Source organism: Squalius cephalus (assembly GCF_949319135.1).
Source record: "Squalius cephalus genome assembly, chromosome: 14".
Taxonomy (NCBI): Eukaryota; Metazoa; Chordata; class Actinopteri; order Cypriniformes; family Leuciscidae; genus Squalius; species Squalius cephalus.
Genome location: NC_137135.1, coordinates 14997209 through 15024781, shown reverse-complemented (window position 1 = coordinate 15024781; position 27573 = coordinate 14997209). Strand labels below are relative to the sequence as shown.

Below are 27573 nucleotides of genomic sequence, written 5' to 3'. Positions count from 1 at the left end.
AACAAACAATGTCAATGACCCATCCATGTAATAATGTTAAAGTTATACAGCGTCGCCAGTGTGTGGATGTGTATGAATGAGAGAAACAGAAGAACAACAGAAATAGAAGCAGTGAAGAGAGAGAAGGCAGTGTGTGTGTGTTTTTATGATGGTGATATCACCGAGGTTACTCTCATCTCACCCAGTGAAGTCACTGTAACAAGAGACGAGATGTAATAACTCGACACTGCCAATAGGTCGCACTGCATGTTGTAAAGAGTGTCGCCACGGAACTCAACTGTAATTCTCCATTTTGAATGTTTTTATGGTTTAGGATTTTATGGCACGCCTCTTTTCTCATGGCCGAAAATGAGAAAATTGCCTGGATTATCCAGATGGGATTATGAATTCGGACTGAAACGCGGGACGATATCCGACCCGCGACCTTTTTCCACGCAGTCTTGCTCTTCTGAAACGACCTCAGACTGCGGTGAAGGCTCATGTTGTTGCTATTCGCTTTCAGCAGAAACCTCTACACAAAAACAATGTCAGATGATGCAACAAATCAAAACAGGAACGTAAATATCAAAAGGTACGTATTTCCAGATTTATTCTTGTTAATCGTGCACCTGGATAATATACGCATTCATTGCGTTAAAGTATAGCAACTAGTTTTAAATTAGTAACTGTCGTTTCTACACTCTGACTGATCTCGCGACTTGTTTTTCACGCCATTAAACAGTTATTGCAGGCTTGTTAGGGCGATGTATGCGCTGTTTTGGCTGTTGCATAGGTATTTCACGTTATTTAAGGTGTTCAGAGTTGAAATTTGAAGTGGTTGACTCGTCTGTCTGCTTTGGGTTAGAGCAGTGGGTGTGAGTAGGCCTCAGTGCGTGTCACAATGAGTGATCCGCGCGCGCTCGTGCTGCTGCTGCTACATGAGCGCGAGACTTAACGTTACACATTTGGATTTGTATCCGTTTATTAAAATTAAAATAGTCGACAGACGTAAGCTCCACGCATTCAGCTGCAGATGATGAGGCGTTTTGGACAAAATAGTCTTAATAACGTTAAAGATTGAGATATTTTATGAGGTACTTATTATAAAAACATCTATTTTAATAAGTTTAATAATGAGGCTACTGTGTGCAAGTACGAGACGTATATTTGTCCAACGGTTTTACTGTTATTTTAATACATTTAAATATAGATAACTCATCCAATGTCAAAAGATATCACTTCAAAGCATGCATAGTTACAGTGTAACGTTAGGCTACGTGGTGTTTATGCAGAACAGCCCAACTTCTCGCGGGTCTTCTTGTTTGTTTAATTTTTTTATGACGCCATATAATAGTACTATTGTTGTGGCTAATACTAAGTTTCCAAAGTTTTGCCGATTTACGAGTAGCAGCTAAATGTGAGCAACTATGCTATTTTAGAATCAGAATGAGATTTATTGTCAAGTAGGCTATTCTAACACGCACAAGGGATTTGCCTTGGTGAAGCCTAGGCCCTCAATACGCAGAAAAAAATCAAGACAGAATAATATTAAGTGAATATACAGTACCGGTCAAAAGTTTGGAAAGAAAACGTAGGCCTAAGTTACTATTTTTAATTCTTTTGAAATAAGTATCATATGCTCATCAAGCGTTCATTTATACTGATTAAAAAATACAGAAAAACATTAATATTGTGACATATTATTATAATTTAAAATAATGGTTTTGTAGTTTAATATATTTTCAAATATAATTTATTTCTGTGATGCAAAGCTGAATTTTCAGCATCATTACTCCATTCTAGAGTGTCACATGATCCATCAGAAATCCATTATGCTGATTTTATCAATGTTGGAAACTGCTTAATAGTTTTTTGGAACCTGTGATACTTTTTTCAGGATTCATTGATGAATATTTTTTTTATCAATTTAACTAATCCTTGTTGAATTAAAGTGACACCAAACTTCTGAACGGTAGTGTATATTGTAATTTGTTACAAAAGATTTCTATTTTGAATAAATGCTGTATAATTTTAACTTATTCATCAAAGAATCCTGAAAAAAGTATCACAGGTTATAAAAAATATTAAGCAGCACTGTTTCCAACATTGAAAATAAATCAGCATATTATAATGATTTCTGAACAATTTTCATGGGGAAAAGTTGTTACCATGGTGCATTTTTGTAGTATTTTTGTCTTTACCTCTTTTAATCATGTTTTGTTTTCATGTTACTAACAGTAAACTATGCTTTTTTTAGTGATGGTATTTATGGTGTTTTAGAAAATATAATTGTTTTGTTGTGTTTTACCACAGTAATGCAAGATGGATCAAGGAGGACTGAAGAAGGGCGCCAAGAGAGATGAGTGTTTGAATTCGTTGGATTACAGCAACAGCCCAGTTGAGGGAATTTTACGAAGCGGAATACAAAGTGCCATGTCTGTCGCTCCCACGTCCATGGTTCCTCAACCCAGTCCACTGATGCAGCCAGTTTCCGCAGACCTTCCCAATGGCCTGAGCAATTCACCCACTCTGGAGGAGCACACCACCTCCACTCTTGGCTTCTTTATGGAAGATTCAGAACTCAAACCGGTTGGGAAGGAGCAGAGGGCTCAACAACAACAGGCCCTGTGCTCTTTCACTTTGGGGGACAGCTTCTCAGGTCTGGAGGCCAGCATTGCAGACCTCAATAGCTCCTCCCCTTCAATGGACTCCATGATCGGTGGAGTTGACCCCAATCTCTTTCCTTTAAAAACAGAGCAATTTTCTCCCATGGATAAATGCGATATGGACCTAGACCAAGATTCCTTTAGTCCAATGGGGAAAGATGTTGATGTTGGCAATCATAAGCTCTTTAGTGATAACACTCTGGACCTCCTGCAGGACTTTGAGTTGGACGGATCGCCCTCTGATTTCTATGTGGCAGATGACGCGTTCCTCTCCACCATAGGTGAAGATGCTCTACTCGGAGACTTGTCGACAAATACAGAGAGGGACTCAAAGGCCACGATCTCGGTGAGCAGCACACTCAACGGCATGAGCACTTCCAGCCCCTCCAGCACTACCACCACCACCACCAGCCTGGCCACTGTGAAAATAGAGAAGGACTCTATAATCCAGCTGTGTACTCCAGGGGTCATCAAAAAGGAGAACGTCGGTGGGACTAACTACTGTCAGCTTGGTCTCCACAGCACACCTATTAACATTTGTGGTGTCACCACTTCAAGTGGACAGAGCTTTCTCTTTGGGGCAAACCCGTCCACAGCTGCTGTCAGTCAGCAGAAAGATCAGAAGCCTATCTTTAACGTGTACACCCCTCTGACCTCTTCTGGAGACAGTTGGAGCAGGGGCCAGGGCTTTGGGAATGCAAGCGGAATGCAACAGAGGGCCAGCGAATGCTTTTCCAAAAACTACACAAGCCCCTATGCCAGGTAAGCCATGAAAGCCACCAGGATGGTCAGTGCTTCAGTTACGGATGAAAATGGCCAGCGCCATGGAATTTTTAAATTTGTGCCTGGAAAAGTCTTTGAAATGACTTAAAATCTTAAGAAATCATGGAAGAATCATAGAAATGTCTGTAGTGATTATAAATGTATCTTGGTGTGCTGAGCTCTTAACTATTTTATAGGCGTCCCGACGCCATCTTCACTGCTGAGAGCGGCGTATGTGATGAATAGATCACATTGTGATGAGTAGATTACATAGATGAATATGTGCCCCATGCTTTCCTCTAAATAATTAAATAAACGCACAACAGAAATGACAGTGGTGAGAAAACAGCCGTTAAGAAAGCATCCGATCATAGCTATGTGAATGTTTACACAAGCTCTGCAATTTGGCACTCCAGTAGTCTCTTGAGACTGACGGCAGAAGGTCTGGGGCCGTATTCACAAATAATTTTAAGGCTAAAAGTAGCTCCTAACTGGCGAATTTAGGAGCAACTCCTAAAAATAATGGGCGTGTCACTCCTAACTTTAGGACTCCTAATTTTTTTCACGAAGAGTAATTCACGAAGCATTTTAGCCCTAAAAGTAGCACCTAAGCCTGGGACAGCTTAAAAGAAGTCGAGAGGACTCCTAACTCACTAAGACCTATTCACAAACCGCTTTTTGTGGCATTTCACGTTGCGGTGTTTTGAAATGCGTATGCGGCGGCTACAGGAGCTTCCAATCGCGAGGGAACAATTCTGCATTGTAGGCATAACTAGGGATGCAATAACGCCACAAACAACAACCAAAACTAGGCTACTCATTGCATGTAAACTATTTGTAACGTTTCATTGTGAATCAAATTAAAATGTTCTTCTCTTTGCAAACGTAGGCAGAGGCATATAGTGACAGATTAATTCAATAATGTTGCAAAGATATTGCATCAATCCATATGTTTCATTAGGCTGCTAGGCTATTTGTTTAGCCTTACTCTTTATTCATTTAGTCTATTTATTCAGTTATTCATCATCTTCTGTCCTTCGCACTACTTGTGTAGCGCACGCATTCTCAGACCTGTCACCTGTCACTCATCATCGTAGGGGAGGTGTTTGGAATCATTCCCGCGTTACAATCATCAGCCAATCAAGGTGTGGTCACTTCAGTCAAGCTCGTGCATGAGTAATGATGTCATCCATAGCAATGAAGACTCACTCTTAGTTTAGGAGTTGTCATTTTTCTTTACTAAGAGTAGGTCTGAAAGGCGTTGTGAATAACTTCTAAGAGAAAACTCCTAGCTAAAATCTTTTAGTGCGATTTATGAGTACTCCTAGTGGTAAGATAAAATGCTTTGTGAATACGGCCCTGGACTCCATCGCAGTGACTGACATGTAACGCGACCAATCACAGTTCGTTTTGTTTCCGCATCATGTTTAGGGGTGTGAAAATGTAATAAATGATTCACTCAAGAACATTGTGCAAGTTTACTGCAACAATGGAGCCACAAACTTCACATAATTTTGATAATCCAGCATTTAGTCGATCCTGGTAACTAAGCGCTTATTGTCACAGTTGTAAACAAGACCACTTTCTTCTTCTATGAGGGGGTTTGGCGTCACAACGCATTTGTTTCCAATCAGTTTTAGAAAATCCTGAAGTGTTTCCAGTTAAGTGTGCCATATTCATCAGACGTTCAGCCAACGGCCTGTGGGCGTGATGTCTGAGGCCGAGACTAGCACTCCAGTGACATCACGCCGTGTTTATTTATATAGCACTTTATATAATAGATTGCTTTAAAGCAGGACCTTTACACAGTATTAAACTTGAAAAACAATCAGTGTCGCTTTCAATTAGAATTGCAACATTTTCTACTATAAAGCTGCTCTCCACTGTAGTGTTGTCACGATACTGGAATTTCTAATTTCAATATTATATAATATAATTCAATATAATTTTCGATACAAAGGGGAAAACTGCCATATATATCACCATACATATATTTTTATTAGTATCTCAGTCATAATATTTTGATAATTTGGGTAATTTTGTTGCAATAGTTTGCACATGGAGGCTTTTTTTTAAACTTCAAACTGAATTTACAAAAAAGACAAGTAAACAGTCAGTAATTATCGTAAAGTATTATCGGGGCCTTAAAGAATGGAGAAACAGTTTTCAGTGTTATTTTTATTTTAGTTTATGTTGAGGAGTTTTGTTGTGCTTTTGTCCTTTTTATTAGTTTTTTAATAATACTGTTTAGGTTTAATTAATTAGGCCTAGTTATTTTATTTTATAAATTTAATTTTAGTTTTAGGTTTTATTTATTTACAGTTAGCCTAGTAATTTTAGTGCTCAAACTTAAACTTATTTCAGTTATTTGCCAAGACAACATTTCTAATTTTCCATATTTAGATTTAATTTTATTGCAGCTTCATTTTAATTAATAATAAAAAAGAAGGTTTTAGTTAACAATAAAAACAAAAAGGAATGGGAACCACACTCAGCTATCCCTAAAATAATTTGCATTTTAGTAGTTTTGGCCACAAACAAAAGAATGCACAAAATAAGAATTACATTTTGAGAGTATCTTTTCTGGGAATAATCATGCCATGCATTTCCTCCAGTAAGAAACAGCCATGAAATGGAGGTCAGGCCAGAAAAAAAACCCAGCGCTGATTTTTAAAGACAGTGCTGCTGCTCCCTAAATTAGTTACCATGCTGGACCATTATTGGTTTGTTACAGTTTTACCCAAAGTATTAAACTAGGCTACTTAAAATGCTGTAAGGTCAATGCAAGAATACAATATCTGAGACTGAACATTCAGACAGAACTGCACCATTTTCTTTTTCACAATCATGTTCCATCATGTTTTTTACTGCTATCTCTCCTCAACTATTTGCAAACCCTGACTTGTGTGAGCATAAGTTGTAATTGAATGAAATGTGCTCCGAGGGCATGATAGTAGGGCAGAACTTCTTTGGAAGCAATCTGTTAATGTGCTTATTTTGTTAATATAAAGAACGTTTTGTATTTACTGGAAGTCTGAAGATGACTGTAGTTATCAAGGGGTTATGTAACTGACACACATAGCTGAGTGATCTCCACAAAGCAGGTCTTTGCAGCTCGACCTGAAACCTGCTCATCCAAAACTGCAGCAGTTTGGTTGATTGCCAATGACGTGTCAAGTATACAGTCTTTGAGGAAGTGTCTGGATATTTGTCATGTGAACGGGCCATTAGTGACACACCCACATATTACAGCTTTTGCTAGTTGCTTAAAATAAACACAAAGATTGTTTTTCTAATGTCAGAGTCATTGGGTTCAGATTAGGGATGTGCACGAGTATTATAGCCTACTGACGTTTCGACATAATTCGTCACATAAACGCTTCTCTCGCTAGCGTAAAATGGCGGAGGAAGGCGAAACACAAAAGCAAGTTGATCTGCCATATAATATTATAAAAAGAACACTATAGAATGTTGTGAAATCTTTGTGCTTTATTTGCCCTTGTTTCAGTGTGTTACACAGGAAGAGCGCATCCCCAATGGGAGTAACACTTTCTGGCTAGCACTTAACAGTTCAAGTTCACTCACATTTGCATCCTTTTGTGCTGATACAAGTTGTAATGTTACGTTTATTTTGTTGATATCTAGGATATCTGATTAATCTCCTATGCGTCATACTGTTTTCTGTTGCATACGTTTTCTGTTGCATTGTATGCGTGCATACAACTATTCTGTTTAGATGTTTCTTTTTTTAAAACATTAATGCATTGTTACGGAGCCCCGCACATGACGTGCACACGATTTACTATTTTGTTGCCTTGATTCGTGCATCCGTTTTATATATCGAGGAAACAAATTAGTAAATTGTCCACGATTTAGCAAATCGAGGGAACGAAGTAGTAAAATCATGCAAAAAAAATTTTTTCGTAACAATGTTTTAATTAAAATATTTTCATTTTCGCCATGACGGATATTTACATAAATTTGACATAAAATTTGTTATGTTGCCTAAACAACTAAATGAAATCTAATAAATTTAAGTTGGAAGTACTAAAATTACTAAAACATATATAAAAATATAAACTAAAGCTAAATAAATGTATTTAAAACAAACTAAATCTAATTAAAAAGGATATGCACATAAAAACTAATTTGAATTAATTAAAAAAACGGCAGCTGTGGTTACCACAAATTTACCGTAAAAAAATACGGTAGCAACATTTTAGGTTTTACAGATTTAACTTAAATTTACAGTAAAAAAAAACATGTATTACATTAACTGATGTAATGTTAATATACACTTTGTAATATACTGACAACTACCAAAAACAGGTGGTAATGAGAAAGTCACATTATGAATCAAAGCTCATCACAAGCAGCTTTGCCACAAGCTGAAGTAAATACTAATATATTGGTGCATTGGTGTCATTCACACAACGACTAAACACCATCATTGTAACACAGATGACTCTAAAATAATGCAGTAAGCATTAGATGTAACATAAAAACCTGATATGAAAAAAAAATGTAAGAAGAAACAGTTATTTCAACGAAAATACATTTAATGTGAAGTGGAAAACGCAGGGAATTCTAGGACTGTCAATTTGCTTGTTTTTTTTTGTTTTTTACTGGACTTGACTTGTTCTCTTTCACTTCCAAAAACTGTAAACCTAACAGTATTTTACATTCAAATTACATTAACTGTAAGGTTAGATCTATTACAGTTATGTAACATATATTGTAAGGAAGGTTACTGGGGTGTGAATCGTCATTGGTCTCACGATTCAATTCAATTACGATTATCAGGTCAACGATTCGATATCACGATGCGTTGCATCCTCACTTTTCAATATTACTGCACATATACCTACATTTTCGTCAATGAATACAAGCAGTCAGATATATGAACTCCCTTTTTATTTTATCTGCTCCAAGAAAGTGCACTTCCTGAATGTAGCAAACATCAAACACAACCAAAGTCTGAACACAGCGGATGACAGGACCATTTAGAACAAACATTAGTAAATACTAAAAGCGCATGAAACTGTCAAGTGTACTTAAGTTACAATAACGCTCACACACACATGCTCGCAGTCGCAGCCTCGCTCGCACGCTGTAAATTTTAAAATAGTGGGTTCCAGTGCCTTACCCAGGGTTTCAAAATTACCGTGATCACAATATAGAGTGTGCTAGGGGGGTTCCCCGAGAAGATTTTGATTCCTCTGGTCCACATATGTGTATTTTAAGACAACGAAGGCCAAAAAATTTGGATAACAATAGCTTTAAAACTATGTTAGTTCATTATTTGTCAAGTCCATCCCGATAATCTTAAACATGAGAATCAGGTTAAATGTTGCAATTAATGATCCACAATACAAACTGGAAACACAGAAGATGTTTAATGCTAGTGATAGTGGTGAAAAATCAGCATTTTTGGAACTATGATGACCAGTTGGTAACACTTTACAATAACTTTATGACCGAAGCGTCGCGCTGGAATTCATGATCAGCATTCAGCAGCTTCTGTCAAAATAAAACCCACCTACTTTGATTTGATTGGTCGTCTTAAACATTTTGACATTGATGAGCGGTGTAAGACCGCTGACAGCTCAGATGAGAAGGTCGTAATCTTTGCGTTGTGCAATATTTATGCAGCACCAAAGTAAAGTTAATATTTGGCAATTATTTCACATTTATTACACCTCGGGAAAATACAGAGGTCCGGACCTCGGGGACCTCAATGGTGGGTATGGCCCTGGTGGGTGCATTTTTTTATTACTTGCTTTTGTGTTTCGCCTTCCTCCGCCATTTTACGCTAGCGAGAGAAGCGTGTATGTGACGAATTATGTCGAAACGTCAGTAGGCTATAATCGATTATGGTCTATTACTACGCAACGATTAATTTCAACATTTTACAGTTTTTTACCGTTAACATTTTATTCAGTGCACCTGCTTGGAAGTTTCTAAAGATTGTGAAGACCTTGATTAGCTGGTTCAGGTGTGTTTAATTAGGCCTGGAGCTAAACTCTGCTGGAACTGGAAAGTGGCCTTCCCGGATCACGATTGGACACACCTGAGTTAACAGCAATAAGAGCAAATTACTAGATTCGTAAAATAACCATTAAGTGATGTTGAGATGCTCTCAAGGATGAACCTGACCTTCAGCCTCCACATCTTGGTCAAAAAGCTTCCTCAAAAGTTTTGCTCCGACACCCACATGTAACACCTACTTTTTCAAAATCAATTTCACAGTCATTACTGATGGATAAAACCAAGAGCCGTCCTACAGTTTTTTTTTTCTCATTGTACACCCGGTTTCACTATGTTTTATGAAAAAAGTCAGAATAATTTGAAAGTGGACCTTAAAATTATCTAAGTAGTTTGTGGTTCTGGTTAGAAAATAGTCAGTGGTTCAGCCATGGAGAGCAGGAACAGATGGTGAAACACGAGAGGTTTAATCTTTAATTTACATGTAGACTCAATTATCAGGCCTTTGTGGTCTGCAGGTTTTGAGTGGGAGTTGAGGTTGTTTGCGACTGCGTCCCAACCTGCGTGACATTTAATGGCTTGCAGCCAGCTTAGACAGGAGCTGTCTCTCTCTCTCTTTGTTTGTCGGTCTCTCACTTTCTCTCCTGTGTGCACGCTATGCGGTAAACGCGGTTGGTTTCAGGTCTGTGGCGCCACATTTCTCACGCAAACATGCAGTCGGTTCACACCCCTTTTGTTTTGCTGCTTTTTTTTTCCTATGTGACTCTCCATCTTAAATGATGATCTAATTAAGCCAAACCCTTTGATTTAAAGTGACTCACTCAGACATTCTTCCTGAAAGCTTTGCTCAAATCGTTCTTGGCTTTCTATGAGTCAATATCGATGGCACTCTCAGGCAGCTGTGAATAAGAAGCTTGTTTTCTCTTTCTCCTCCTAGTCTCTCTCTCCTCTGTTCTCCTCTCTCCAGCATACCACTGAGTATTTTTAACTCTGCATAACCAGCCCCACAATGAGGACCTTTGGACTAGTGAAAATAGAGGTTTTCTGGAAAAGAAAAAAAAAGCCCCAGCATATTTAAAGTGCACTGAACCTGAAAAAAAAAAATCAGCTGTATATTACTAAAATGCAAACACACAAGGGGCCCTATTTTAACGATCTAATCGCATGGCGCAAGTTCACTTAGTGCGTGTCCGAATGGTCCAAAAGGGTTGTCCCTATTCTCATAATGAGTAATGGGTGTGTTTTGGGATTTACGTGCATTAAACCAATCAGAGTCTCATCTCCCATTCCCTTTAAATGCCAGTTGTGCTCGCGCCATGGCAGATTCGCTATTGCCATGACGGAATTTGCTAGCCGAAAGACTGAATGAGTCTCTAGAGCGCAAATGGATCTGCTCGTGCACAAGGTAAAAGTGCGCAAGCAGACCATCTACAGGACAAGCCGGATTCCACCATATCTGTATGTTCACAATAATAATCTTTTACACTGTAATCCTTTTATTTTAAATATTTGGCGTGTTGGTGTGCTGCTGTGCGTCCCTGTGTGTTTAAAGGGGGGGTGAAATGCTCATTTTCACTCAATCTCCTGTTAATCTTGAGTACCTATAGAGTAGTATTGCATCCTTCATATCTCCAAAACGTCTTTAGTTGTATTATATTTAGAGGTGAAAGATTGGCTGTACCGAGTCTTTCCGGAAAAAACCGAGCGGCTGGGGGCGGGCCGTGTGGGCGGTGTGCTATAGCTGTGCTAACTGATCTAACAACAACACAGAGACATTTGAAGTAGTTTACTCACCGTGACTGCTCGATCCTTAAGCATTAGACGATCTGCAAATAAGTCGATCTGGGCTTTGTTTATAAAACAATCATCGTCGAAATGCAGGGAACAAAGAGTCGTGCACAACCTCCGTTGATGCTTCGAAAAAACAAACTCCATCCACTATTCCCTTAACGCTGGGTTCTTTGGGAATCTGTGCAGGGTTGTCTTGCCCTGCCAACCAAAAACCCACTTCTTTGGTGACATTGACTTCCCTAAAGCCGAGCAGAGCGCTTTGAGGTAACGTACTGCTTTCGCTCTCTTCTCTCTCTGGTCTGCGAGTGCGCGCGGCCGCGGAGAAGTGCCCTTAGGACCCATATAAGGAAATTCCGCTCCATCTTACGTAAGACAGAGCCATACTCGAAAAAAACTTTCCGAAACTTGTGACAAACCGGAAGGAGTATTTTTGGAACAAAAATACTCCTTCAAACGTACAACTTAACTTTTGAAACTTTGTCCATGTTTAGCATGGGAATCTGGGAAAAAAACTCAGTATGCATGAAACAGCAATTCACCCCCCCTTTAATAAGCAGAGTGTACGCGCGTTGTGGACCCGCCTATAGGCGCACATTACTAACACGCTCGTTAAATAACATAAAATTCTGTCTATTTCTATTGCCTCAAAATACCAACGCGCCAACAATGCGCCAGAACACACCTCGTTTTCAGACCAGCACGCCCATGGGCGCACAAATGGGCGCAAATGCATTTGCTATTTAAACAACGTGGCGCAGGATGTGAAAATGATAACTGCGTCAGACTGAAACTAGCAAAAAACACTTGCGTCGCACTTGGCACTGCATTGTGCCAGGTGTAAGATAGGGCCCTAAAGGGCTTTTACTTCCATGGCCAGATGCAATTTGATTACACTTGTACCTGAACAGAGAGACTCCAGACAAAGGAGCACTGCGTTCCAATTTGCATGCCATCCATTCTAAATAGTATTTAAAATTAGAGTTAGTGTGTCCCATATCGTAGTATGTTGAAATGAGTATTCCAAAGGTACCCAATGGTCTACTTTTTCTGGTTAGAATATGAAGTGCTGCTGATACGTACACATTCTAACGGCTAATATTGCCCACAACCCATTGCGCATTGGACAAGGATTCGATTAGAACTACAAATACGAATAAAAAGTGTTAAACTACAAACATGGTGGATGTGCGAGTCCGACGGTTAAGTAGAGAGGTTTAGATAAAGGGGTTTGAGTGATTAATTATCAGTATCTAACCTGATGAAAAGATATTTATTCAATGTTATCCACAATATAGGCTAGTTTATCTACAACATCATTGTGAACTTTTGTAATGATATATTTGATCATTAACTTTTAATTGCAAATTGCGAACACATGAGGAGAATCTCTGCATAAAAGACCCTCGACTGTCAGATCAAGGTACCTACTACATTTCTCTCCAAAACGGAAGAAAATTAAATTAAATTGAATGTGGAGGATGTCCCAAAGTTTGCCTACTATTCTGCTACACTCAAAACTAGTATATTTTTCTTCACAAAAACTGTATACATTTTTTGGGCGTAGTATAAGTAGGCGAACTGGGATGCAGCAGAGACTTATGCAGCAGTGACCGTTCTTTATTCTTCTAACTCACACTTCTCCACAACTAATGCCATTAAAAAAAGAAATGCTTCTTGAGCAGCTAATCAGCGTATTAGAATGATTTCTGAAGAATCATGTGACACTGAAGACTGGAGTAATGATGCTGAAAATTCAGCTTTGCATCAGGAATAAATTACATTTTAAAACATTTTTAAATAGAAAACACTCATTTTAAATTGTAATAATATTTCACAATATTACTGTTTTTGGTCAAATAAATGCCAAGTGACTTCATTCAAAGACATTAAAAGATTGTGAAGTACTGATATAGAATATGAGTTATTATTGCAGACTGGATATGGAATGTCATCTCAGGGCTCGCAAAATTTCAAAATCGCTGGTAGCCCTTCGGGCAGGCACTCTTCAGATTTTGGTAGCCCGAAATGAATTTTACTAGCCCATATAAAAAGACTACAATTTTTAATGTAGAATATTGGTTATGAGTCAAAACAATGAATCAAAAACTTTTTCAAAACACAAATATCAACAAATATGCATCTGGTAATAACTGAACTGAAATTTGTGTGACCAGTATGGAACATGAATCAGTCTGTGTCTGTGGCTCAGCCCCCAATGAGGGTATGATAAAATAAAATAAAAGTAACTCTTTAGTTTAGGGTCTAATACTCACTATTAACTAGTTTCATTAACATGGAGATGGCAGGGCTTTTTCATCACTGAGGTCCTGAATGTGAGATATGCTAGTTAGGGGGGTTCGGGGAAAATTTTGATTCCTCTGATCTATGTGCATTTTAAGATGTTTTGAAGGGCAAAAAAAATTGGATAACAATAGCTTTAAAACCATGTAAGTGGGCAGCTGATTATTTTTCTCTCCTTATTTTTCGCATCACACTCCTATTCTCTTTGTTTTTCTCTTGCTCTGTCTCTTCCCCTCCTAAAGCTGAGCTTTGACTGATATAGGCTTTTCATTTTTGTCTGTCAGTGAAGAAAGTTAACAAAGGGTCAACTGACAGGTTGATTTATGAATCATTTTCTCAGACACGTTAATTTACTGAAAGCTACTAGGAAAGCTAGGTAGCCTAACTAAGTTTATTAAATTCATTCACAATATGTACACATTCATTATTGATCTTATTCTTAATACAGGGCCGTAGACAGGGCTTTATAATCAAAGAGGTCCTACATTTAAAGTTATTAGGGTGTTCAAATTTTTTATTTCTCTGATATGTCCATTTCAAGATGTTTGAAGGCCCAAAAATGATAAGAAATAGCTTTAAAACCATGTCAGCGGGCAGTAGATGATACCTGCTCTCACTTCTTATCCATCACTCTTTCTTCTTCTCTCAGTCTCCTCATCTTGCCCTGGTTCTTCCCCACCTAAAGCTGAACTTTTTTAATTTACTGAAGGCTACAAATTGTATATTAATTCTCAACATGTACACATTCATTATTATTCTTGTGCCTATGATGAAAATGGCTTTGTTAATGCTAATGTCCCCTCACAATGACAGTAAACTAATTATTAGTCACATTACAGGCCTATTTTCAGTTCAAAATGGCGAAATTAGACAAAAGTATATTCATTTGCCTGATTATTTTTGTCATTTGTTTCACATTTATGACCTAAAAAAGCTGTTAAATATGAAATGTTTAGTTTAGCTACTTACATCTTATCTCGCACTTGACCGTAAACTGAAGCGAGTCGCTCTGCTCAAATTCGCGCTCAGCAGCTTCTTGTGAACATAAAGCCCGCCTACTTTGATTTGATTGGTCATCTCAAATATTCTGACATTGACGAGCACCACCGACCAATGAGTGACAGACCAATGAGACTCAGATGAACACACGCACACCCTGTTCTCTCTCTTTCTGACGTGCGCGCCGCTGCGGATTGAAGATAAATAACGCGCTGAATCTGATTATAACAAGACTGAAGCGAACACTATTTCAGATAGCCCGTCGGGCAGGCCGGTTATGCATTTTGGTAGCCCGACTGGAAAACACAACGCCCCGGGACGTCGGGCAGGCGATTTTGCGAGCGCTGCATCTGGCTTATGGTTTTATTCTCCACGTGGACAAAGCCAAGAAATGTTTGAGACAGTGTGAAATTTAATAAGCTAAATTTAAATGACAGTTTTTGTTATTTTCAGTTGAATCGTTGTCATTTAGGAATAAGAACGAGTGGGTGTTTGAATCGAGATTGCAATCTTGTAACGATTAATCGTGCAGCTCTACACTAGCGTTAGTTGAGACACATAAAACTTTACAGTAGCGTTTAATCCTGGTTTCTGCTTAGTGCTTAGCATATTAAGTAGCATAAAACAAATGTCAATGCCATTATATTCCATCTTTTTTTAACGCCAAAAAACAACTTCTCAGAACTCTACACTGAAAGCTACGTCAGCTACTGGGAAGGTATTTCACGAAATCTCTGCATTAGGAATATCAGATTGGTTAGTCATTGTATATTTGACACAGGACAGCAGCCAACTCAAGTTTACCTACAGCCATAAAGAGGGCAGTTTCTCTCTCTCTCTCTCTCTCTCTCTCTCTCTCTCATTTCCTTCTCTCTCACTTACTCTTCCACTGTCTTGGTGTGGTTCCTGTAGACCCGTAGAGCAGAAATCTTGCCAGTCAGCAATAGTGGATAATGGATGTAAATCACCTCTGTGTTATAAGTGCTTTAGCACACAGAGATCTGGCTGCCTGAAACACTCTGAGTGCCATTGGTTTGACCTACTTTCTCTTCTACAACACAGCTGGACACAACAGAGCTTAACCTGCGTCTACACTGCAGGCCTGTGGCGTGACTCAACAAAACTTAAACACCCACGTTGTAATTAATAAAAGAGTCTAAACTGCATGCGTGCAAAGACCTGAAGGACAAACCAAAGTATAATGTAATGAAAGAATATGCTACATATTGTGGCCTTGTGCCTACTGCCGAATCACAGCCGTTCTGATATTGAGTACAACAGTTTGAACGTTTTCCTCTTGGTGCGTGACATTTCTACTGAGAATTCAGATCATGTAACTGTATGTCGGGTTGAGCAAACCAATGTGGTTAGACTGGTTTCAGAGTGATCTGCAAAAAAGGAAAAAAAGATGGTGCTTCTCGTGTCGTGATTATATATTAATAGAACAATTTATCATGTGGTGGTAGTTTTATTTTAAGAATCGTTGCGTTTAAAATGCAGAGTGTTTGTACTTGCAGCCTGATCCATGAGGCAGTAATCTTATCAGAACTTATTCAAAAAGAAAAGGCTTTGAAAAGAATGTCAGACGCAGCGATGGCATGCTGAACTTCCTCTTTCTGTTTTCATGTGTTTCTCCTCAGGGTAAGAGCCATTTCCCTTTTTTATTGCTGCTTTTGCTCTCCGATCCTGGGAGACTAAAGACTTTAGCCAAGAATTAGGCATTTCTGTCAAATAAACGGGCGATTAAAACTCATGAACTTTTGCAAAATGTCATTATGTTCCATTTAAAGCATAATGAAGGTATTAAATCAAATAGACCAATCTAGCATCCGACAATTAAAAAGTTGCACCATAAACAAATTTAATGGGAGGTTGTCAGCCCACTGTGATCACTAGATGGCCGGGCCTGAAGAGATCGATCAACACGTCATTAGATAGATATGTAATGTGGAGGAAGTCACGTGTTTTGTGGACATCAACTGCAGTCTATAAATAAGTAAACAGAAGATGGAGAGAGTGGGATTTTAGCCACAGATGTCTCATCATTTGCAAATACATATTCTTTCCCATTGTTGCAAGGTCAGGCTGTTTGACTTTGGCATGAAATGAAAATTCACCATCCATTTTCTAAATGCATGTTATAGATCTTAGTAAACTATTCATCCATGCATGTTTTTGAAAGTTAAATACAGTTCAAAATTAAGAGCTCCCACCCATGTTCGGTGTGCAAATTGAGCAGAGTAAAAAAGTATTTTTTATATACTTAAGTAAGTATATATAAGAATCTTTGCATTGACTATTAAAGTATTAATGTCCAATAAAGTGGACTCAAACCTGTTTGTAGTTGTGATAAAGCGTCTCAGTCTACATTACATTCACACTGATGTTGCAGAAAGACAAAACATTTGAATATAATAATACTACTTTTATTATTATTAGTATCCCTAAAGCAGTAATATTTGAGTAACACTTTAGTTTAGGGTCCAATACTAACTATTAACTAGTTGCATATTACTAGGATATTTGCTGTTTATTAATATTTTTAAACCACATATTAATGTCTTATTCTACATCTCTTAATCCTACTCAACACCTAAACTTAACAGCTACCCTGCTAACTATTCATAAGCAGTATTTAGAAGTTTATTGAGGCAAAAGTCATAGTTAATAGTTAGTCAATAGTGAGAATTGGGCCCTAATCTAAAGTGTGGCCATATTGCAAACAAATGCACTTTAAAATCAATTTAAATGAAAGGTGATTATTTCATAGTAAGTATATTTTACTTCACACTATAGTAGGGAAATCACAATACATTTGTCTTTATTTCTTCATAAACCCTTGAGCTTTTATTTTGGAAGAAAACTGCTGTTTCTGTGAAACAGGTTTACAAATGAGTCTCCTCCATACATTACAGATCTAATGAAAGGCTGTAATATGTCCACAAAAATGTTGTGAATTATGAAAATGTGAAAATAGTTCATAACTGGAACCTGTTGCATTCCCAAAATGCATGTTAAATTGACAGCTTATGCAGAGAGTTGCTGCATTCACTGTGAACTGAGCCATTCTGAGACACTGAAATCACTAGATCACGAGCTGATCGCATGAGCAAAGTGTGCACTCCCTTTTGAAACATGCAGCAAAACAGACTTCTTTAATTAAATCACAGGTTGGTAAGAGCACAACGCCTTATTGCGCTTTTGTGTAAAAAAAATAAATTGGTTCATTATGAAACTGTGGCGGGACAGATTAGACAGTGGCGGGCCAACCAGAGTGTAGGTAATTACTGGGAAACACTGCTTGTAATGTTTAATCGAAAATGTTAAAACTGTAGCCTAGAAATCTAGACGCACCCTAGCGGTAGCAAAATGTATTTTGCAGCCAGGGCAGTCTAGCAACTCTCCATTGACTTTCGTGCTGGAAAAACCTAAATTGGGTCAGGCCAATCACGTCGTGTATAGAGTAGTCGGGGCGGGCTTAACATAATGACGACAGAGTTGCGACGGTTCCCTGCTACTTGAAAACAAAGAAGAGCTGCTGCTGGAGAACAGTCTTTCGAATCGGCTTTGGCCGCGACTCTGGAGGACTTGGAGTTAAGTTCTTCTTTGAGAAAAGAGCAAAGAACGGCACTTAAGTCATTCTTAAAAAAGGAAGATGTGTTCGTAGTTTTGCCGGCCAGATTCAAAAGTTGAATCTATCAACTAACGTTAGCTCCGCTGTTGGGAAAACGCTCTGGTTGGTTGAAGCGCTGTCCTATTGCGTGCAGAGGGAATTTGAAAGACAGCCATTTATCCCGCCCCTCGGATTGAGCCGTGTCTATGGTGAGTTGCCAGACCAAACATCTTGATGTAGGTTTGGCTTGCCAGGCTATTAAAACTGGATCTTCCATTGAAAACGACAGTCTGGTGTAGGGGTGTAAGAAAAAATCGATACACTTGAGTATCGCGATATTTTATTTTGCAATACTGTATCGATTTTCAAAAACGCAATATCGATTTTTTTTTTTTTTTTTACGTCCAAAAATATTCATGGTAAGACGTCAGACAGTGGTTCGCGCTTATGTTGTTTAAATCCCTACCACTAGATAGCTATGCTGAGACGCACCACTAGTGTCCTCGCCAGGCTCGCCTATAACGGTGCGTGTCCACTGGACATTTTAGGATTGACAGCGAACCGGAGAAAGCGTTGAGAGCGACCGAGAGCGTCAAAAAGTTGGGCAGTTCCTTTATACAAATATCAAGCGAAAAACGCAGTCGGCAGCCAATTGCTGTGAGGTTCGGGATGTGACGTCTGTCTTGAGAGTTTAAACATATGCAAATTGTGCCGGAGTTTATGCTGGATTTAGTGCGTAAATCATTTTGTTTACAAATTAGACATTGTGCAGTTGTTATGTTAAAGATTTCATTTTGGATGTGTTTATTGTGATTATATTGGCTGGTTTTATAAAAGTTTATACAATTGAAAGGATATCTTTGCTTGGTGCATTTGGAAACAAAGCTTGTCTTTTTCTAAATGTAATCGCGTGCATCGTTCACACCAAATGCGAATAGAGCATCTGGCGCGAGTGATTTCAATGTTAAGTCAATGCAAAGACGCGTTTACGCGCCTCTGGAGGTCCTGCGGCACGAGGCGTTTAGCGCGGCGCGGTTCGCCTCATTCGCGCGTCCAGTTCTTTTAAAATCTTTTATCACATAAAACTTGATTTCAATATATGACACATTCATTTTGTTCACTTTCATTCATTTTCGTCCAGTTCACGTTGTTGTTTTGTATTGTGACAGGGGCTATGTACCTATTTTCTTTTATTATGGCCTACTTGAGCATATAAAAATTTGCTCACTAAGAACCTGTGAGCCACAATCCCAAACTGGCAGTTTGATTTTCTGTGTACTGAATTGTTTACCTAAAGTAAACTTCTTTGACTTTTATGCACATCATGTCTTTTTTAAAATATTTTTAAAATATTTTACTTTAAAAAAATCCCAATATATCGCCTTATGCACAGTATCGAAATATATTGCAATATATTGAATCGTGACCCATGTATCGTGATACGTATCGTATCGCCAGATTCTTGCCAATACACAGCCCTAGTCTGGTGACGCATGCATGACTTTTCCAATCATTTAGTCACTCGAACCCATCCCTGCAAACTCACGTTCATCTGCCGTCGCGTTTGAGGCCACGCCCACTTCTCATCATCATCCAATCAACAACTGTTGCACAGAACCCCCACCAAGTCCCTGGGCCACAATATTTTTATTATTTTTTTATAATCTGTTTCACTTCTCAGAACAGAGGAAAAAATCTGTCACTACTTATGTTTTATTGTAACTTTAATAGTTTTTTTTCCCCCTTCAGAAATCTAATGTAGCTCCACATAAACCCTAATAATCCAAAATCTCATCATCATTTGGCTTCCTGTTACAGGTGGTGGTACTTGACACAGCTTTTCTTTAATGCTCACCCACTGAATAGAGCAGGGCTCTTCAAAAACTTTATTTTGGGGTCCAGAGTAACCATATTTTTTGAGAACTTTCATGATTCTCAGGGCTGCATTTGGTCTGTTTCCACCAGCAAAAACTTTTCCAAGTTATAGAGAACAGGCTAAGCCTGAAAGACACAACTCGATGCTATTAAATGTAGCCTAACTGTAATGACCAATTAACACTAGCTCAATAAAGTGTAAAAAAAAACACTTTTTTTAAGGGCAATAAAATGCATCACGATAAGAGTAGATGTGAGTGTACTTTATATATTGCATAACCATGTAGTACGTCTACTAAGTAATATCAATAAAATACTTCAATGACAGGTATCTTATTTTATTATTTATTTGGAACTTGATGGACACAAACCAAAAGATAAGATTATTGATAACAAAGCAATAAATCAGGCATCCTTGCAAAAACAACTTCACATTATGTAACGTGAATCATAGACTTAAATCAGCAAAACTAATATCAGCTGGGTCCTGTATTAATGCTGCAAGCTGTGACATTGCTTAACAACTGTAAACAAAATAAGTTTCGCCAGTTTCGCTTTGCGCCAAACATGATCGGCCTCGTCATAACTTGTTTGGGACACGTCTCGTTCTGTATCTTCACATTCCTCCATGTTTCTTTGTTTCTCTCACGTGTGAATACAGTAAAGCAGTCCTGACCACTCATCGTCATGCAAATATATCAACTGTAGTCCAAATGATATCACAAAATCTGTACCAGTTGGGTCATAGGTATGCTCCTATGTAATTATAGCCTGTCTAATTTTCTACGCAGTAAATCATAATGATACCATAGCTGTTAATAATGTGGCATTTGTGCACTGAGCTACATTGCTGAGTGCTGATGTTATAAAAGCAGATGTTATCTGTTCTTGCATGGAAACATGTTCGTGCTGTCTAAAGAGGATATGCAACTGTACTCTCCTCCTTTTTGCTTTGCTTCACTTGATGGATTTGCATGCAAGCCACCGTTTATTTTATTTCTACTACACTGTGAAGGCCTACTTGTATTTTGTCTTTTTCTCACGCCGAATGCGTGTAGGCGTTGCAAATGTGTCTTCATGCAGCCAGTGTGGAGGTGGAGCAGTGCTAAGTGTTTTGGCTACATTCAGCCGTCGCCCCCTGGTGGCCATCCTTTTTTATGTTTCGTAATCATTGATTGCACTGACTTCTAACTTCTTATGATAAAGATATTTCAATGAAAATTTAGTTTTCAGTGTTGTTTTCAGAATCATGTTTTCAGTGATAAATTAATTTGAATAGCTGATGATTGGTTCTTGTCATACCCATTGAACAATATTAATTAATTATTATTTAAAATCTTTGAGCAGTATTTTTCCTGTACATTAATATGCATGTGTTCTGTGTGTTACAGGCCTGAAGACAGCACTGCCACATCCTCGGCTGTTGGAAAGTCCAGCACCGGCGTACACAAGATCTGTCTGGTGTGCTCGGATGAAGCTTCGGGCTGCCATTATGGAGTCCTCACCTGTGGAAGCTGTAAAGTCTTCTTTAAGAGAGCAGTTGAAGGTGAGGAAGGCCTGATACACCTGTATCCTTGTTTTATATCTGTGGCCATCCATTGCTGTATTTATTGTGCATGCACTTTAGCTTACTTTTAAAAAGAGTACTTATTATAGAAATACTTAAGTGCAAACTGAATGTAATGTTTTGTGCATATATTGCAAAGAAATTAAAATGTATTATAATTTAAATTATATTAAAAGCAACCAGCTGAGCCTTTTAAACCACTTAAGTAAGACTTGTATATCATATGTAATGTTATAATTACTAATATTGTCTTTGAAATATGGTTAAAGTGTACTACTGAATATAGGGCTGGGCAATATGACCAAAATATTATTACGATACGAGTAATTTGGTCATGATATGATTTTTTTTTTCACGTATGTATCTGCAGCGATACATATCACGTTTTAGTTACTTGCTTTCAATATACTGATTCACATGCGTTTTCCTTCTGCTAAGCACCCTCAAAAGAAAGCAAGAGCAGCCTCAGTTGATACTAGGGATGCACGATATATCGGCCACTATATCGGTATCAGCCGATATTTGTTAATTTATAATGTTAACATTATTGGCCCAATAAGAAAATTTGGCCAATATATTAAAGCCTTGACTTGACTACATTATCAAACCATGTTCCCATTCACCTGTCAGACAGCTGCCTTCGAAAAATCCTTAGAAATAATGATATGTTGCACGTTGACTGGATTGGTTACATGCTTTTGTGAAGGAAGAGAACAGGGGTGGATTCAAACTGTGTGTTTGAGATCGGTTGACAAATTTCTACTGGTTAATTGTCTACTGGTATATCGCCCACCCCTAGCCGAATGTGCTGACGAGCATTTAGGGTCAACTAAAATATACCTTAATCTCATTTATATTGAAATGTGCACGTCATGTATTTAAATATATTTGTACTTGTACATTTGTAATGATTAAGTTGCATTTTAGCACATTTAAAACTTTAAAATTAAATACACTACAGTGAAAATTATTATCAAGTATTTTTAAAGCACAACAAAAGATTATTTAAACACAATTTAAAATGTAAAAGTGTGTTAAGAAACAGTCGTGAAAGTATACTCAAGTTTTATTTTAAATAGTTTAAGAGCACTACAATTACACATGCAATGCAATGAAGCACATTACTTTTACATACAAGCTTAAGGCTGGTGATCAAGACAGATCAGTGGTGGTAACAAAAATATGTGATATTCTTTAGCTCTGTCCTCCTTTACCTGATTAGGTAGAGTTAGAGACCTCGTCCTTCCAGCATGATCTGACTTCTCACTGCATGTCTATCTCAAGTGACTCATACTGTGTCATTCATCGGTCAAAGCGCCTTTTATTCTGTGGGCGTTGAAATGCGTCTCTGCTTGACAGAGGAAATGCATTTGGGTAATATGCAGACAAATAACTTGAAAAGGATTTTCTGTTAATTAGGCTGGCATATATTTTAGAGGCCGAAATGTTCATTGTGCATATTGGTTCATTTAAAAAAGCAGCAAATTTATGCAGTGGGTTTTAGGACAGTGTTTGACAGCTCCTGTGCATGATGAGGGATTTTTGAAAGACATCCTGTCTAATCCACACTACACTTGATTGTCATAGGGCAACACAATTACCTGTGCGCTGGACGGAACGATTGCATCATTGACAAAATCCGCCGGAAGAACTGCCCTGCCTGTCGTTTCCGCAAATGCCTCGTGGCAGGCATGAACCTAGAGGGTAACATGAAATGTTGCACTTATTACATAATTATACCAGTGTGTACCCAAATGTCAGTCTAGATTTATAACAAATGTAAAGTTTAATCAAGGGAAATGCATAAAGTTTGAGAACTGACTATTCTAAACTTTCCTCATTCACTGCTCAGCCCGTAAAACCAAGAAAGGCAAGAACCAAACAGGCAAGGTAATCCAGCAGCCGACGATTCCAGAGCGCAATCTTCCCCCACTGCCCGAGGCCCGGGCAATTGTACCCAAACCCATGCCTCAGCTGGTGCCCACCATGCTGTCACTACTAAAGGCCATTGAGCCGGACACTATCTATGCCGGATACGACAGCACCATACCTGACACGTCCACCCGCCTCATGACCACTCTGAACAGGCTGGGCGGCCGGCAAGTCATCTCTGCGGTCAAATGGGCCAAAGCTCTGCCAGGTACAACTTAGGATGTCTTCAAAAAGTCCTGTGGAAGATCACAGAACATACTAAAAACCTCTATTTTGGCCTTTTTAGGCTTCCGGAACCTTCACCTGGACGATCAGATGACCCTCCTGCAAAGTTCCTGGCTGTTCCTCATGTCTTTTGGACTAGGTTGGAGATCATACCAGCAGTGTAATGGAAACATGCTGTGTTTCGCACCGGACCTAGTGATCAATGAGTATGTATCTGATTTAACAGCCCATGTGCTTTAACAAAGCAATAGCACCAATGTTTAGACTGGAACTATTCGTTTTATAGTAACATCTTTTACTTTGGAAGTTTAACTGCCCATATAAGCACAAATAAGAGTTATTTGTCTCTGTCCACAGAGAGAGGATGAAGTTGCCCTACATGAATGATCAGTGTGAACAGATGCTGAAGATCTCCAGTGAGTTTGTGAGACTGCAAGTGTCCAATGAGGAGTACCTGTGCATGAAAGTCCTTCTTCTCCTGAGCACAGGTGAGCTACTTCAGAAGCCATTGATCCATAATATATATGGTTTCAGGTTCCCTGATGTATTCACTTGGTGTCAAATGAGCTTAACAAAGCAACATCATTGTACCTTTTTATGTTTCTGTGGTTTCTCAGTACCGAAGGATGGTTTGAAGAGCCAGTCAGTGTTTGATGAACTACGAATGTCTTACATTAAAGAACTGGGCAAGGCCATTGTGAAGAGAGAGGAGAACTCCAGCCAGAACTGGCAGCGATTCTATCAGCTCACTAAGCTACTGGACTCCATGCACGATGTAATGCAGTTTATTCTAAATAATGCACATGGAAAAGTATGGCTCTGCTCCAAACCCCAGTGAGCTGCCTGGCTGTCTACCTTCTAAGGCAGCATCCGAACCGAGATGGACTAATATAGAATTTTTGCTAATGCCTTTTGGGATTTGCTTCACTGCAAAGTACATATGCTATGCTACCTTAGAAGAGGTATCATATAACAGGCAGCATGTCATATTTATGCTTGCTTTTTGAAAAATCTGGAGTTTGCCTATGATGCAGCTACTGAGGCAACTCACTAGGTTTTGACACAGAGCAAATGTCTATTGTTTATCTTTTTGTTGCATCAATGATCATTTTAGATGATCAACAACCAACATGAATTCATAATTGGCCCTATTTTTTGATGTGCCTTTCATATTAGTCTGATAAGAAAACCAAGGTTGCATTTATTTGATCAAAATATTATTACAGCTTAAAATAATTGTTTTCTATTTGAACATATTTTAAAATGCAAAGCTGAATTTCCAGCATCATTACTCCAGGCTTCAGTGTCACACGATCCTTCAGAAATCATTCTAATATGATGATTTGCTGCTCAAGAGACATTTATTTTTATTATCAATGTTGAAAACAGCTGTGCTGCTTAATATTTTTGTGAGAACCGCTACATTTTTTCCAAGACACTTTTAATGCATCCTTGCTGAATAAAAGTAGTAATTTCTTTCAAAACGTATCAGCTTCCTCCACTTCTAAAATAACTCTTCATTTGATTAACCAATACTATCACTCGGAAATACAAGTAGAGTGCATTACAAATGCTGTTTCCAAAGTTTGAATCTCTAACCCCTCTGTGTCTCTTCAGATGGTGGGTGGACTCCTGAACTTCTGTTTCTTCACGTTTGTGAATAAATCCCTCAGCGTGGAGTTTCCCGAAATGCTTGCGGAGATCATCAGCAATCAGTTACCAAAATTCAAAGCCGGGAGTGTCAAGGCGCTGCTCTTTCACCAGAAGTGAATCTCCTCCCTGCAGCAGGACACAATGCCTTAAACATCCAAACCATCCCCTCACTCCCACTCCACCCGAGACAGCAGAGCGAGAGGGAGGCGCAGGGAGGGTGAGGGGCGGGACAGTATGCAACCCAGCACAGAACTCCACGATTGACCAGAATACAGTGGAGTCGGAGGAAGAGACGGGTAATTAGAGAGGTTCTAAAAAGCTAACAAATGGCTGAACTGTTGAATTACGTAACCGTGAATCTCACAGATAGGTTATCCCATACTTGTCGTCTCAGGTGTTTGATTCCCAGCATCAACTATCAGTAGAAGAAATCGAATTGTCTAAGATCACTTACTATTTAGAGTTCCTCACATCTTTTATTTTTGGAGCAGATGCAGCACCACAGCACTTACAGTCCAGTATGCACAGATTATATAGTTTATTTTACGTCAGATTATCTTCAGATATCATACTTTTTAACTTCGGATGATAACAGTTTCAAATAATCATTTCAAACAATATGTACAGAGATAATGGCTTCAGCTTGGTTTGAAAAAATGAAATGCGTTTTGTATAACAACAACAACATATCTTCACTGTTTTAAAACAAGTCATGTCGTTAACAGAATTACATATATACAGAAAAAGGGAAAATATGTGCCTTTTTTTTTAAGCTTGTTTCCTTTTTAGCCGCTCTCTTGACTCGTCCGCACCAGACATCTGGCACCCATTGTGTTAGGACTTCTTCATAGTTGATTGTACTTTTATACCCACTTGCACTTGTAATTTTAATAACGGCTGTTTTTTTTTTTTTTTTGGCAGCTTTGTAATCAGTAGAAGTGATCCTTATTGATAAGACATGGAGATGCATCTAACGTTTATTTTTACACTGATTGGTCAGTCGAGAAATGCAAATCTAGCACTTTCACTCCTTGTAAATGCTTTAAAGGGGCTGGTTTAGGTTTGTTCTGCAGAAAGATGTATTCATCATGTCAAAGAAAGCCATTTATTATTAATTTCGCCTGTTAATTCATATAGGAATTATGCAATGTGAAACATTTTTGTGTGTGTGTCGTAACTGTTCCTTTATTGTTGCTGGCTTACATAGTAATGCCACTGTATACAACCAAAACAAAGGGTGCAGATTACCTATAACCTTCTGAATTCATACAAACAGATGTTTTTAATTGTCAGATACAGTACAATCGTGCTCAGCTACACCAAACATCAACTCAGGCCCATTTCATTTATATTTGCAGCACTTCTCAGATTCTTTAGATTCTGTACAGCGGCGTATGTTTTTTAACCCTTTTTTTTTTTTTATCAGGTCTAGACTAATCCGTAAAACTAACCTTGGCTGTCTGATGGTTCATGCAGTCAAACTGCGGCGCAGGAGCATGGTTAACTCTGGGAATTTCTACTCACCTGTATTGTTGCAATCTGTTATCTCTGTGCCAAACATATACTGCTTTCAATTTGTACAATCTAAAACTGTGCTTGTCTTAACAGCTGTCAAAGGTATATGTATTCAAGAGAGGGAAAAGAGAAGATACGAATATTTTACATTTCTTCTGTGGAAGCTTAATACATGAGTAAAATCAGATGATATCTCCAGCTTCAAGCTGCTTAGCATAGCATTGTGTGGTACAGATTTAGCGATCAACACTTGTTTTCAAAATCTAATCAGTATCTGAGCAGCACTTTTCACTTTGCTCTTCTGTTCCTACAGATATATATGATACAAATAAACAGATGTATTTACATGAACTTTTGCAACATGTCTAATAAAATGTTCTCTTAGACCCTATAGAATCAGGAGTGGCCTGTTATGTTGTGTTGGGCTTTAACTTCATGCAGTGATTCAGGCTGCCTTGTCAGCCATTTCAACATGTGCTTGGTTGTCTCACCTCTTATGGGGTGAGGCTCAGCTAACAAAGAGGTAAAAAAAATAGTCAATAAAATTATAATTTTTTTTTGTGTAACAAATAATACACTCGTCACAATTCAGTTCGATACTGATCTCACGATATGATACTCGGGCAATATTTTGAACAAAACTAAAATGGAGTTAAAATGGTCTGTTTTTTTATTATTATTACTTATAACACGTGTAGGTAAACAGTTAA

At 38.4% G+C, this 27573-nt stretch overlaps 1 protein-coding gene across 2 annotated transcripts; it reads left to right on the top strand.

Annotated features, from left to right (window-relative positions):
* Window positions 1–207: 207 nt before the first annotated feature.
* nr3c1 (nuclear receptor subfamily 3, group C, member 1 (glucocorticoid receptor)) lies at window positions 208–27255 on the top strand. Of its 2 annotated transcripts, XR_013823513.1 has the most exons (10): window positions 240–571; window positions 2293–3407; window positions 21363–21517; window positions 23126–23242; window positions 23391–23678; window positions 23757–23901; window positions 24053–24183; window positions 24313–24470; window positions 25313–25644; window positions 26775–27255. XR_013823513.1 is itself a non-coding variant. In XM_079892727.1 (9 exons), the coding sequence occupies exons 2-9, from the start codon at window positions 2302–2304 to the stop codon at window positions 25463–25465; spliced, it is 2253 nt and encodes a 750-aa protein (XP_079748853.1). In that variant the 5' UTR covers window positions 208–571; window positions 2293–2301; the 3' UTR covers window positions 25466–26009. The 2 variants fall into 2 exon arrangements, 1 of the variants encoding a protein (XP_079748853.1); XM_079892727.1 differs by lacking the exon at window positions 26775–27255 and having other exon boundaries at window positions 208–571; window positions 25313–26009.
* Window positions 27256–27573: the final 318 nt, after the last annotated feature.

What these genes read in the sequence shown, in the direction of transcription:
- nr3c1 (XM_079892727.1), top strand. Translation starts at nt 2,302, where the DNA reads ATGGATCAAGGAGGACTGAAGAAGGGCGCCAAGAGAGATGAGTGTTTG. An exon ending in TACACAAGCCCCTATGCCAG is followed by an intron (nt 3,408 to 21,362) that starts GTAAGCCATGAA and finishes TGTGTGTTACAG; the next exon opens with GCCTGAAGACAGCACTGCCA. An exon ending in TACTGGACTCCATGCACGAT is followed by an intron (nt 24,471 to 25,312) that starts GTAATGCAGTTT and finishes GTGTCTCTTCAG; the next exon opens with ATGGTGGGTGGACTCCTGAA.